Below are 13653 nucleotides of genomic sequence, written 5' to 3'. Positions count from 1 at the left end.
AGTCAAAACTGTGACTGCACAACCACAGATCTCTTTAGGAAGTGCATTAACATTCCCAGAATTCTCTCACCGTTAATATTGTGCCCTGAATATTACAGGTTGCACACATATCTCTGCTGGAGGGGTCACCCTGTAAAAGGATTTAAAAATGCAGCCTGTCACCAATTATTTAATACAGAACAAAATTACGGTCACATTTGTCATTGTTGGTCAAAAAATAATTCAGCAGAGCTTTTACAAAACAAAAGAATACGTTGTCAGAATCCTCTTCACGTGACTCCGCCCTTCGTGGCTACACCCCATTTCCGCTGGCTCACTTTGACCCCCAGTTTATGGGTGTAACTATTTCCAGCGCTGCTCCTAGACAATGTTAATGAGTAATTCAGTAAGGAATCCAGACAGATTTTAGGCATATTATTTGTTCTGTGCAGCAGCTTGCAGCATTTTAATAACGGCGGAATTACTCCCCTGAAAGAAAGTAGTTGAAGCTAAACTTGGTCTGTCTCCATCTCTGGATCTTCCGATGCGAAAATGTCAAGATGGTAGAACTAGAAAGGAGCGAGCGTCCTCTACTGGACACATGCAAAAATGCATCCCTTTCTCCATAAACTTGCTGTACTGGCTGTCGTCAAGGTGTGAGCAATGCAACGACATTATTATTATGGAGAACAAAGGCAGCAATAGCATAGGTAATAAACATCACCTTAGTGGTTATGCACCCATGATGAATGTGCTCAACATTCGCATTGAAAAATGTATACAATAACAAAATAAGCAACACCTTTTTCCATTTCTCTCCTAAGTACGATTCCTAAGAGATAACTCTCTCCTCTGTCTATTCCACGTCCACTTGGCGCTACTTTACTGCTCCCACAGATCCAGACATTGTAGCCAGCATCCAGGGCATCATGGAAACAATCCACTTCACCCATACTGCTGACATCTGCTGTGATGAAGAGGTCAGGAGATCAAACCTCATCAAGGCCAGCTAAGTCTTCTCTCCTCCCCAGATGATTATAATGAGTTCCATTTAATTTAATGACAATAAATAGTGTGCTATCTAAAGTGCCTGAAAATTGCAGAAATGTTGCACACACATCACATTTTTTCAGTGTGCCATACGTTCTGTTTGCTAATGTTCTATGCCAAGCGTTCGATTAGTGCCTGTAGAGGTCTGTGGTGTTCGTTTAGTTATTTAAGCACAAGAAAACATGAAGCATTAATAATACATCTGCACATTTAATGGAGGTGTTGATGCGGCAATTAGCAAAGGTAAAGGCTGCATGCTAACACCCATTTAGCTGAATTTGATAGCCATCTCAAAGAATGTCATGTGTCAAAAAAAGTTTATTTCTCTTTAAAAATCGAATTCAGAAAATGTGGATTTATACATTGAAGGCCTCCAACGTTCACATAGTTATGTTTTATTCACTGATGTATTCATATTTTGAGGACTTTTTGTAGGCGATGTATATCACATAAGTAGTGGCTCAGTTATACAGCAACAAAGCAAACTGCCCTTTTGTTTTATAATATTGCCCTACTGAGGCATTTGCACATTGAACTACACTTATTAAATGAAAAAAGACCTGTGAAGTACAAAAGGTAAAATGAGCTGAAAATGCCACTACTACAGATCTGTGTGGGTTACCACTTTATTTGCTAGTTTGATATAGTGCTAAGACAGTAATCGACCCAAATACAACCAGAGTCAAGGAAGGAGACCAGATTACTTTGGTACCACAATTTTATTACAAGAATATAGTCTGACATCAATACTGTTTTCAAAATATCTGCAAAAAGGTCACGCAGTTAATAATAGAAAATCTACATCCAATGTGACAATACTTTAGTCACACGATATATCTGCATACAATATTCTAACACTCAATGTCTACATGTTGGAGATGCTATAACATGAGGACCACACTCCTTAGCCACGTGCAGGCAGTAACAACTGCATCCCTGGGTACAACCCTGGGCACTAATGGCTTACCAGTTGGATATTACACCATCTTCCTCACCCACATCACTCATCGCCTTCTTGATGTGTTTACCGAGGCCATGGGGCAGGGTCATCTACTAGACTCACTTCACGAGGCCCTGATTGTGTTTCTGTCCAATCCCCGGTAGAGACCAGTTGGATGTTCGCTCATACCACCCTCTCTCTCTGCTTAACCCCTTCGACGCTCATGACGAGCTCAGCTCGTCATGAGGTACACCTCTCGTACACTCATGACGAGCTCAGCTCGTCATGATACGCGGGTTTTCGTAATCTTCAGCGCACTGCGGTAAATCTGACCGCTGCTAAGGTGTTAATCTGGATTGTAAGATCATGGGCAGGATACCAGCGAACCACCTCCTTCCTTTCATTAAGTCATTGGTTCACACTGATCAATCTGGCTTTATCCCAGGACACACTACATTTTTGGAAATTCACCATCTTCGGCGTCTCCTGCATAACACACTAGCAGAAGCTCTTGATCAGATTGCAGGGTAAACATCCTTTACAACGCAACTTTTACCACGCAGTGCCTTTACGACGCAACTTTTACAACGCAAACCATTACAACGCATTGCGCTGGGGGGCGCTCTAGGATAGGAAATAGGTTTAATTTACTGTCCAACACCTTCCCTACTATCCACGGGGACTCGAGTTGGAATAGTAACATAAACTATTCACTATCCAGCGCCCCAAAGCACTATGCATTGTAATGGTATGCGTTGTAAAAACCGCGTTGTAAAAGCATTTGATGTAAAAGTATGCGTTGTAATGTCGTACATCCAGATTGCAGTGTCATTAGACATAGAAAAAGCATTCAACACCCTGAGTTGGGATTTCCCTTTTCCGGACCTCACCAACATGAGGTTCCGACCTGAATTCGTGGGCTGGGTGTGCACCCTGTAAGCTGGCCCTATGGCATGAGTAAAGACTGGGCATGTGATTTCTGATATGTTCAGCATTTGCAGGGGTACGAGACAGGGCTGCTTGCTATCCTCTCTCATTTTTGCATTGGCAATGGAGCCCCTGGCCTGCCAACTCTGCCAGTGGGCAGCTGATTGGGGCATCCACAAATGAGACATGTATCACATAATCTTGTTATATGCCGATGATGCCAAAAAGTAGTAGTAGTAGTTTATAGCTTGATTATTTAAAATCATTACAAAAGTGCATAAAACAAGTTTCACAATAAAACCATGGTATCACATAAAAAAGAATTATTGGTACATGATAAAATGTTTAAATACAAGGTGGTTTAACTGAGGTCAAAACAATACTTTTTGTATTCCACTAACATAAAAAAAAGTCATTATCACAAACCGCAATTTACTCATAATTGGGGATTTGCTGCTAGCGCTGATAGATGAAAAACGTACAATTTAAACCAACCGACCGGTTAAAATGGCTTTTAAAGTGCCTAGTGCTTTATAACCTTAAATGTTCAAATGGCTATATTAAAAAAAAGAAATTCAACCAGTGTTCATATTCGGTTGATCTGCTTGTCGGAGTAGTTTCCTGATTTGGGCAAAATATTTTACACCTCAACAAGACAGAATGATTGATGAGCCCTCCATTCATCTATTCACAGCTTGTCTGCATGTGAAAAATATTTAGCTTGTTAAAAATCGATTTTAAAGAGGATTTCCTTAGTTCCTTTACAGCTGGGCAGACACACAACAGATGTATTAATGTTTCGTCCGAATAACCACATAGTCAACAGTTCTCAAATTGATAGTTACGTTTCCAAGATGGCATTAAGGCCTTCGAGTCATGGATTCCCTGCCGATAGTAAATAAAACTCTTTTTTATCTCGGAGCTGAAATAGGCTGCTAGGTAGGCTTGGGGTTTTGTATGAGTATAGGAATGTATTGCTGTCCATGTATGGCATCGTTTCGACAAGATGTTTTTGTCTTCCAGGAACGAATTCTTCTTGGCGGACAGATTACTGACTTTATTAAATGTTGACTTTTATGCCATGCTGTTCCATACTGCTTGGGTCTCTAGTTCCACCAGTGATTTCCTCAAATACGCTCCCCAAGAGGTAGGTACTTCTTGCACCATTTGTGCTTTTATTTCATCCCAGCATAGGTTGTTCAGTGTGCCCAGCTCTAATGATCAAAATTTATGGCTGAGCTTCGCAAAAGAATTCATGCTCCGAAACCTTTGATTTTGAAGGCCAAATTCTAGCCGTTCCTGTGCGGGGGATGCTGACTTGGGAATATTAAAGATGACTTTGTATATCTTGATCTGGAGCACCTTTAATAACTCTGCCTCTTTGCCATGTCATGTTTCTAAACCATAAGACTGTCACGGCTGCTATTCCTCAGGGTCGGAAATGATGCTCAAATGGGGTCCACCTCCTGATGTCCCCGCACTCTGACTGTGTAACTTCCAGAGTGTAAAGGCAATCAGGCGAGGGAAAACAGGGAAGGGAAAGGGAACAGCAGGGATAAGGACCTGGAATGACAAGAAAGGACACATTAGCCCACTGCACTCTAGAACCCCTTGATATATCACAAGAACTGTTGTGAATCCTCACCTGATAAGACTCAGGAAAAAACGTCCCTTCCCTCTGTTGATGTCTTTCTCAGGCTGAGGAGAATAACTACACGTTACAGCCTGTCTACACCCTGCTTGTGTTATGTGCATCACTCACCCGCCTTCATAACCCACATTCACTCACCAGTTGCCAAAGGAAGAGAAACTGAAAAGGGGGTCCTCAAGAGGCGTCTGAATAGATGAAAGTCTCTCCCAGCCGCTTCTTGCAAAGTGAACCAGCATCCGCTGTTTCAGTAAAGAAAAGGAAAAAACGAAACCCAAAGATAACCAGCAGGCTCTTCCTGCTCCCAAGTAGAGTATCGGAAAACAAACAAAACCAATAGTTCACCAACAGGAGGGTGCCATCCTGCGTCTCCTGTTTGATGTTCTCAGCCGAGAACACCGTCTAAGTATAGGTGAGCGCGGAGGGAGAAATCCCGCGTCTCCCACGGCACCTATAAGTCGCAGCACCAGCCGGTGTCTGCAGCGCAGATGAATCCGCGTCCCGTGAGTGACAGCGAGGGGGAAATCCAAGCGTCTCCTGTTCACTCACTTACCCGGTAAAACGGTAACACAAGAACGCGGAGGGGGCAATCCAAGCGTCTCACGCGTCTTGCAGAATGACCTCTAGACAGTACCAGCCGGTAACTGTCTTCGCGTAGTTTCACAGAACTTGCTCCGCAGCCACAGAGCAAAACGAACCACACCTCCCCTGCAACTCCGCGGGGACAGGGCGTCCGCAACATCAGCTCCCAATGGACAAATCACAAGCACCAGTAGCAGGCATCCATGAGAAGATATGCCTTCTGAGGTCCGCCCCCTTCATGCTAGGCATTCTGGGAGATGTAGTTCATTACTAGGTAGGCACCTTAGTCAGACCCTGACAAAGACAGAGTAGGTACAATTTGGGCTGCCATCACTTTTAGGAGGTGAGTATAAGCCGGACAGCTCAATTTTTCATTCAGCAGTCGAAAAGCAAAAATTAATGATTGGGCTTTCGCACTTAGATCCTGTTTGTGGTCCTTGTATGAGGTGCCGCGCCACATTTTATACCTAGATCTTTATAGGACGCTTGCTCTTCCACTTGATCTCCCTTGACATACCATTTAAACTTGTTTTTCTATGGGTCAACTAGGCACACCACCTTTGTTTTCTTTTTATTTACCTCTAGATTTTCCTGGTCCAGATAAAGTAATAAGCTGTTCATTGCTCTTTGCAGCCCAATCGGACTCTGACTTAGCACTACGATGTCATCCGCATAATGTAAAAATGGTATAGGCTCTTTGGGCAACATTGGCGGATGGCTCTTTGATGATTGCATATGCTCAGTTATGTCTCCTAAGTACAAATTGAACAAACTCGGTTCCAGGACGCAGCCCTGTTTTAAGCCGTACTGAGTGTTTATTCTTGTGGATACTCTACTTCCATTGCCTAGTTTTACTCTGGCCCACGTTTCCAATAGATTGATCAGTAGCCCCCAGGTTTATAATTTATTCCAAAGTCGAGTTCTAGTTACTCTATTGAACGCAGCTTTCATGTCGATGAAGCATGCAAATAATTTTGTCTTCCTTTTAGTGCTTTCTCGCTCAGAAGAGCCAAAGTGGTCAAATTTGTAGTTGTTCCAATTCCTGACCTGAAACCTGTTTGAAACTTTGGAATTATCTTCTTCTCATTCATCCATTCATGTAGGTGAATAAGTAGACATGATGCTTATAATTTGGCTTCTATGTCGATCAGGGATATCAATCTATAATTTTCTGGCTTGCCATGAAATCCATTTTTAAATATTGGGTGGATTATGTTCCCTCTCCAGGAACTTACTACGATTTTCTGATTGTAAATGTAGTTGAAAAGGGGTGTGAAATAATTTGCCCAAAACTCAGGTGCGTTATTGAAAAGAGCATTTGGTAGCCCATTTGGTCCTGCTGCCCCCTCTGTCATTAATTTTGTTATTATTCCTTTCAATTGTTTGGTATTGACGAGATTTTCTAATACGTAACTGCTGATCTCTAGCATTTGCTGAGAGTGGCCTTCCTGTGGTTGGGGACTAAGATGTTCTCCTCTGGGTTCTTTCAAGACCGTGGCTGCATTAACATGGTTATAGTCCAATTTATTGTACATGTTTTAGATATATATATATATATTTTTTATTTCATTTTATTGAAATAACCAGCTCCAGAACATAGCACATCAGCTTACCAACGGGAATTCATTGACAATCATGAATATAATCACCCACAGTTACATTGCACAGGCTAGGCCCACCACCCTCGATAGACCCTCCAACCAAACAGAAACCCATCAATGCCTACACATGGTGAACAACCATCTCTCGCTCGGCACCTCCCTTCCACCAGAACCCTACAGCCCCTCTCCTTAATGCAGTCCCAACCTCCGGAACCCACCCAGGGGCAGGCATCACAGCCCTCTGCCCTGAAGGACACAGGCCAGAACCAGCAAGTCCTACACTACTTTCCACTCATTGTGACTCTACATTCGGCTGGGAGTCCATCCAATGCCCTCTATACCACCTGCAAGCCGCCCATATCCTTTCCCATTTCTTGGGGCATCCTCGACTTTTGTAGATCACCTTTTCTGCCCACTGACACCAGTCCAGATCCAGTTCCCATTCCTCCACCGTGGGTGACAGATCACTACCCCACAATCTTGCGATATTTCTCTTGGCCACCATACTAGCTAGGGCTGTTTTAGATATATTTAATCCATGTATCTTCTCCTAGTCTGTTGTCTTGTTGGAGTCTTGAGCTCTTTGTCAGATTATTAATTATTCCCCAGAATTCCCTTGTTATTGGCAGTTTGCTTGCCCAAATTAGTTTATTCCAGATGGATTCTTTGTACTCTAGTTTTACCTCCCTTAAATTTTTCTTATATTTTTTCCGCATTTCCTTGAGTTTACCGTTATCAGATTTTTTTCCCGTTTTTGCTGCCGTTGCACGGAGGAATACCTCTCTGGCAATGCTCCTTTTAAGATCTTGCAGTTGGTTGTTAAACCATGGCTCCTTCCTAGTATCTTTCTTCATTTGTTGGCCTGGAATTTCTGGAAATTTATGAATTAGAAACTGCCCCAAAAGTTCCCAATTTTTTAACGCTATTTCTTTGTGTGTCCCTTGTGTCTTCACATAATCCTGGATTGTTCCCATTATTATGTTTGTGTCTTGTCCTCGCCACTTCAGTTTCCTCAGATTATATTTTTCTGGAAATTTTGCCAGAGACTTTAATATTTGTGTTTGAGCTAGATTGATGTTAATTTTCGTTATCTGTGGAAAATGATTGCTTTCTGGACGTGGGCAAATTTAGAAGCAATTTGTCCTAGGAAAGAGATTGTTACTGACGATGGTAAAGTCTATAATTGATTGACTCTTTCCACTCGCAAACGTGGTGGCCGCTGGTCTTTCTCCTGGTACATACCGTTCAAGGTGATTAAATCTAGATCTTCAAGCTCTTGGATTGTTGATTTAATTCCCGGGTTATCCCTCCTCTTACTTCTGGACTGTTTGCAGTTTATGAAATTACTATTAAAATCTCCCGAAATTATCAGATCACTGTGCTTGTGGGTCTTTTGTAACACCTTGATCAAGTTTACCAATGTTAGAAATTTCGCCTTCTGTTGCTTTCTCTCTGGATGATGTATATGCCGATGATGCCTTGGTCTTCCTGATGGAGGTGGGGTCTTCGCTTCCAGGCCTAATGCAGATTGTGGACAGCTTTGGAGCAATTTCTGGTTTATGCATAAACTGGCCTTAATCATGCGTGTTTCCCCTAGTGCACAGAACAAACGAAAATCATGCGGAACCCACAGGGACTCGTTTGCAGTGGTGTTATGACAATTTCAAATATTTACGCATACAGGTTGATCTCATCAAGAGAGACATCAGGGAGGAAAATCTTGGCAAAGCAATAGGCTCCATATGCCGATCCCAGTCCTTTGGGCACTTGATCCCCTTGTAGCCATTAGGTGAAGTAGCAATCTCTAAAATGTTAGTCCTTCCCTGATTGCTCTATTTCTTTGCAGCCCTTCCCATTGTGCTCATTAGGAGCTTCTTTCGGGAACTACAAGGCCTACTACTGGAGCTGATATGGAGTTGGGGCCGCCACGGGTTTCCACTGTCTAAACTACAATACCCACTCACTGAGGGCAGATTCGGAGCACCAGGTTTCAAGCTCTATCATGTGGTGGCACAATTACAATGGCATGGTTGTGCATGCTACAACACCCCAACACTTTGCTTGCACGTGCAGTACTTACGGGGAGTGGACAAAGCAAACACAAGGAGATGATGGATGGAGTGCTGAAACTTTTCAGACCTCACCCCCAGTCACAGATCTGGATTGAATCCATCATCATCCTTTAGCTCACTTTGCCACCCCAGTTCTGTCACAGCTATATGCAAATCAGTCTTGACCCTGTGCCTCATGAGAACAGTCCAGCCCGAACTGCCAAGCCATGTCTTCCCTGGACCAGCACCCTGGGACCAGTTTCTTGGTAACACCCTTCTTCAGCCAGGCTAGCTTGAATCCAGTGGTAAAGTGAGCAAGTTACCCACGTCTGGGCATACCCTGCCAACTAAGGGTGAACAGTGCAAACACAAGAAGTTGGCAGGGAACACCCAGACATGGGTTGCTTGATCAATTTGCCACTGGATTCAAGCTGGCCTATTTTTCTTGATGCATGTGCACCAAAGAGTACATTAAAAAATAAGGAATGAAGTTGCTACTAAATTCCTAGCCAAAAAGATAGATGCTTGAAGGTCCTAGATAGAAGTGCTGATCAGGGTCTTCGAATGCAGACATAAAACATGATGGAGGATGTCTCTACAATGATAAGTATAAACAGGATGGGGCCAAGAGTACAGAAATCAGAGCTGCAGAGAAGTCACACAAAAATCTTTCTTTTTCAATAGTCTTTAATTGTGAAACAATCTCCAATTAGGATTCAGTAAATTACAGGTGAGGCTCACGATCTCCGGCCTGGAGACCCGGTTATGGTCAGAGTTTTCGAGAGGTCGCACAGCTTGGAGCCGAGGTGGCGAGGTCCAGAGCAAGTGCTCCTAGCTACAAGGACAGCAGTTAGAGTGACAAACAGAAAGAACTGGATCCATAGCACACACTGAAAGCGTGTGTCGCCTACCTTGGTGGAACCTGCTGTGCTGACCGACCATAGAGAGATTCTGGATACAGAGAAAAACCAAGCCATCCCACCTGACGAATCTGAGGAAATCTTCCCGGACCACGCGATTTCTGGAGCATCGCAATACCAACTGAGACCAAGGAAAGAGCCTGCATTGTGGAAAAGGACTGGTTGAGCTACCGCCCTGGGTTGGTGAAACGGAGTGCCGATGTGGCAAGGGGGGATCAGTCCAGCGAAGTGACACCCGTCTTGGCCCTCTGTGAACAAATCAACGGCTGCCCAGGGATAAGAGCTCCTACGGTTGTTTTTTTGACAACGAAGTGATCATGTCTGCTGAAAGATCAAAAGTTGCTAAGATCTGCAATAAGAAAATCAGTTGTGCTGTAGGGTTTGTTGGTGCAATGGTGGTTATGGCAGCAATTATATGGTATGTTGAGAAAGTGGCTCCTGTTCGAGAGCTTTTGACCGCCACTACTGCAATACAAGTTGAACACCACTACTACCATGAGCAGAAGCATCGACAATCCTACTTAAACAAAACATTCATCCAAATGTTGCATCATACTCATAACGCCACGAATCCTGCCAACTGTTGGGTGTTTGGGATGATACTTGCACACCAAAAGAAAGGAGGTACACCTTTTATTCCTCTCCCTTTTTCTCACAACGGTTCTTGTCAAGCCTGGTTTGCACGTTTGTTTGCCTCTGAAAGGGCCAACATTACAGAGATGACAGTGGGACAAATCAATTATCACCTTAATAAAGAGTGTTATCCTGATGAGAATGGTTACCCTCAAGCTAGAGGAACCAAATGGGAATGGGAGGAGTACCAACCTGATAATATTTCTATGCCACATGTGTTCACAAATACAAGGACTATGAAGAACAATGGACCTTTTGTAATTTCTGTGACAAGAGCTAAAGCAGATTTATGTATTAGTAGTGTTGGGAGAATTCCAGTGGGGAGAAGTGAATGTACTGTAATTCTAACCATTGAAGGTGCTGATAACAGCAGTTTTACGTCTTCACATAATACTTACTTCGTGTGCGGAAATAAGGGATATTATCAACTACCTGTTGGGTGGTCAGGGGTCTGCTATGTGTCCTTTCTGTTGCCCGCTGTGTTTTGGCACCTGCATAGTATCATCTCAACTTCAAATTATACAATGACATTTCCAAGAACAGAAATAAGAGGACAATAAGTATGGATGAAGTTGACCAAACTGACACTGTTTTGCAACAATATGTCGACTTTAAATTAGGTTTATTCTTCTTCGTGGGTGCTGCATTGAACAGCACAAAGATAAGGTGAGGAGCTGCAAGTTGCGAGGATTATAGCACTCCAGAATCGTATGGTGCTTGATGTGATTTTGTCTGATCGAGGTGGTGCATGTCGCATCATTGGCAGCAGCTGTTGTGTTTTCATTCCGGATCACTCGCCTTCAGTATATGATGCAATTTCTAAACTGCATAAAATTGCTGCAGAGACTGGTACATAGACTTTTTCCAACTGGTTGTGGACACTCTTTATTACTTGGGGCTGGAAGCTACTGACTATATTATGTATACTATTGGTGATACTATTTACATGCTGTATATGTATACATTGTGGTCCTATGCTTTTCTCTATTTGCATCACTGCTTGTACACCTGCCAAGAGAAATGTTGCAGAAATGAAAGCCCAACAAATACTAAATAAAGAGGTCACTGAACTGATGAGTATTGATATACAAGATGCATATCTAGATTACCCCAGATGAACGAATGTCTTCAGCTAATGCTAAAAGTTTTGTCTGTTGTAATTTGGCTGCGATTGGGTTAGCATTAGCAGAAGCCATCCTGTATTTAGAGGCTATCTTGTCCGTCTTGTGAAATCCATTTTGTATTTCTGTCAGCCATTTTGTCTGCCATGTGCTACCACGTGCTTGCCATGTACTCTGTCCTACCTTATTGTTGTCTGCTCTTGAAATCTGTCTAGAGACAGGCTATATTTAGCCTCCTCTGCTTCGCACATGCTCAGTTGAGCTTGCAGCTGTCCATGCAGCTGCTGTTAGTCTGTAAATGTCAGGATGTGTTCACCAGAATTAGCAACTGTTAGCTCCTCCCACTTGTTGGCTGTGCATTTTCTGTATGACCTTATATGTACCTAAAACCTACTTCTTGTACCGCCTTCTTTTGAGCCCCTGTGTGGGTATAAAAGGACCAAGCTCCTTCCATTCAGGGTGCTACTTCATACATTTCCGAGGGTGTTGTGTGAATGTAGGTCCACCTCATGAGGTTTAATACATGTTATCTTTTCTATTCCAGTTTCTGTGCCAACTTCGATTCTATTGGTCTGAGGACTTGTGCAGAGAAGGGCGAACCCCTAGCACTGGTAGGCCTTGCTGAAGCCCACCACCACAGTCTGACAGTGTTCAATTTAGAAGAAGGCTAAGCCAACTCTTCTCCGTCCTAGCAAGTTTTGGGATGACCATCAAGCAGGGGCTGAGAAAGGGGGAGGCTAAAATGTGTTTTCTCCATGAAAGTTCCCTTGGGCTTTTTGAGCAGCACTACAGCCAAAACGACTGACCAGAAGCACATCAAATTTGGCAGAAAGCTGAATCCTTATTCAAAAAGTTGATTTGGTGAGAATTCCTTCAGCAGTTTTTGAGAAATTGAGGTTGGAAATGTATGTACATATAGCGATGCAGTACTTTTGCAGTGCTACCATGGAGTATCGGGGTACTGCGAGCTCAAAACACGGTATCTGATTGGCTGTCTGCAACCTGAAGAAAATGTTGCAGCTGTAATTTTATGACTTGGAGTTTTGGAGACTCAGCTCCTGTGTTGTTGAAAATAAAAAAATAAAAGGAATAAGGTGCCAGGTTAGGGTCCCCTGACCTTCTGGGGATAGTTAAGGGAGGGGTTTACCAGGATGACCTCCAAGGGGTCAAATTGAATATATTTGCTTCACCACTCTGTCGCTCAGCGTGGCACCTCATTGAAAATTACTGGAAGTAGCATCATGGCACCACAATAAAAGTGGGGTCCTTAGGGTGTTTCACAAACAAGGCGATTGGCCAGCAATGGGTTGCGGGGCACCAGTGGGGGGTTCTCTCTGCTGAAGAAAGGTTGGCTAAGCATATCCTGCCGGAGGTGCAAGAATACATTCACTGATTCCTGCTTCAAGTCTGTTGGATTGCATGGATTGATGTGTGGCAAGGGCATCTCTTGTGGAGAACAAAGTCACAGTGTTCACAGAAAGTATTTGTGCCACAGAATGCATGTACATATATATTTTTTCTTTTCTGAACACAGTGTATTCCCATTTTTCATGATGTGTCATCTTACTGACTTAAAAAATGCAGTATTTTAAGTATTGATTCCCCATGAAAGAAAAAACACAAAAAGTAAGATTTTAAAAACATAAAAAACACTTTAATGGGATAAAAAGAAAAGTTACAAATATATGTTAATACCTTGTTTGTGAGACAGAGTGAGAGAAAGAGTGTGTGAAAGTGTATGAGACTGGGAGAGGGGAGATGGATGAACCAGTGATTGAGAGTGAGTGATTTAAAGTGAAGGAGAGTTTGAGAGAGGGTGTGAAGGACAGGGAATGCGTGAGAGAATAGGCAAGATAGTACATGATAAACTGAGTTAATGGGTGCATAAACTGTGGTTTGAGTGATTGAAAGACAGTGAGTAAAACTAAGGTAGTCCGTGAGTGAAAGGGTGATTGAGTAAAAATGGGTCATTGAATGAGGAGTAAAGAGGTGAAAAATAAATGAAAAATAAATGAGAGAGACAGAGAGTGAACAAGGGACAGTGAAAGTGAAGGAACATGTGAGTGGAGATTGTGAGAGACAGCGAATGAGAGAGTCAGTGACTGAGAAAATAAGTGAGCAACAGAGTTACAGGCTGCGTAAAAATCAGAGTAAGTGAGATGGAGTGAAAAAAACTTAGAAAATAGTGAGTGGAAAAGTGA

The 13653-nt window shown here is 42.9% G+C and overlaps 1 protein-coding gene across 1 annotated transcript in view; it reads left to right on the top strand.

Annotated features, from left to right (window-relative positions):
- Positions 1 to 12084, top strand: part of LOC144791558 (nicotinamide/nicotinic acid mononucleotide adenylyltransferase 1-like) — a 92751-nt gene extending 80667 nt beyond the window's left edge. Inside the window, exons 3-4 of the mRNA XM_078666275.1 lie at positions 3920 to 4043; positions 11997 to 12084. Of these exons, the coding sequence (XP_078522401.1) occupies positions 3920 to 3951 (32 nt within the window). The 3' untranslated portion in view covers positions 3952 to 4043; positions 11997 to 12084. The remainder of the gene's footprint in view (positions 1 to 3919; positions 4044 to 11996) is intronic.
- The last annotated feature ends 1569 nt before the right edge of the window (positions 12085 to 13653 follow it).

Source organism: Lissotriton helveticus, chromosome 11, assembly GCF_964261635.1.
Source record: "Lissotriton helveticus chromosome 11, aLisHel1.1, whole genome shotgun sequence".
In the NCBI taxonomy this organism is placed as follows: domain Eukaryota; kingdom Metazoa; phylum Chordata; class Amphibia; order Caudata; family Salamandridae; genus Lissotriton; species Lissotriton helveticus.
The sequence above is the reverse complement of the archived record's forward strand: the minus strand, read 5'-3'. Positions and strand labels throughout refer to the sequence as shown.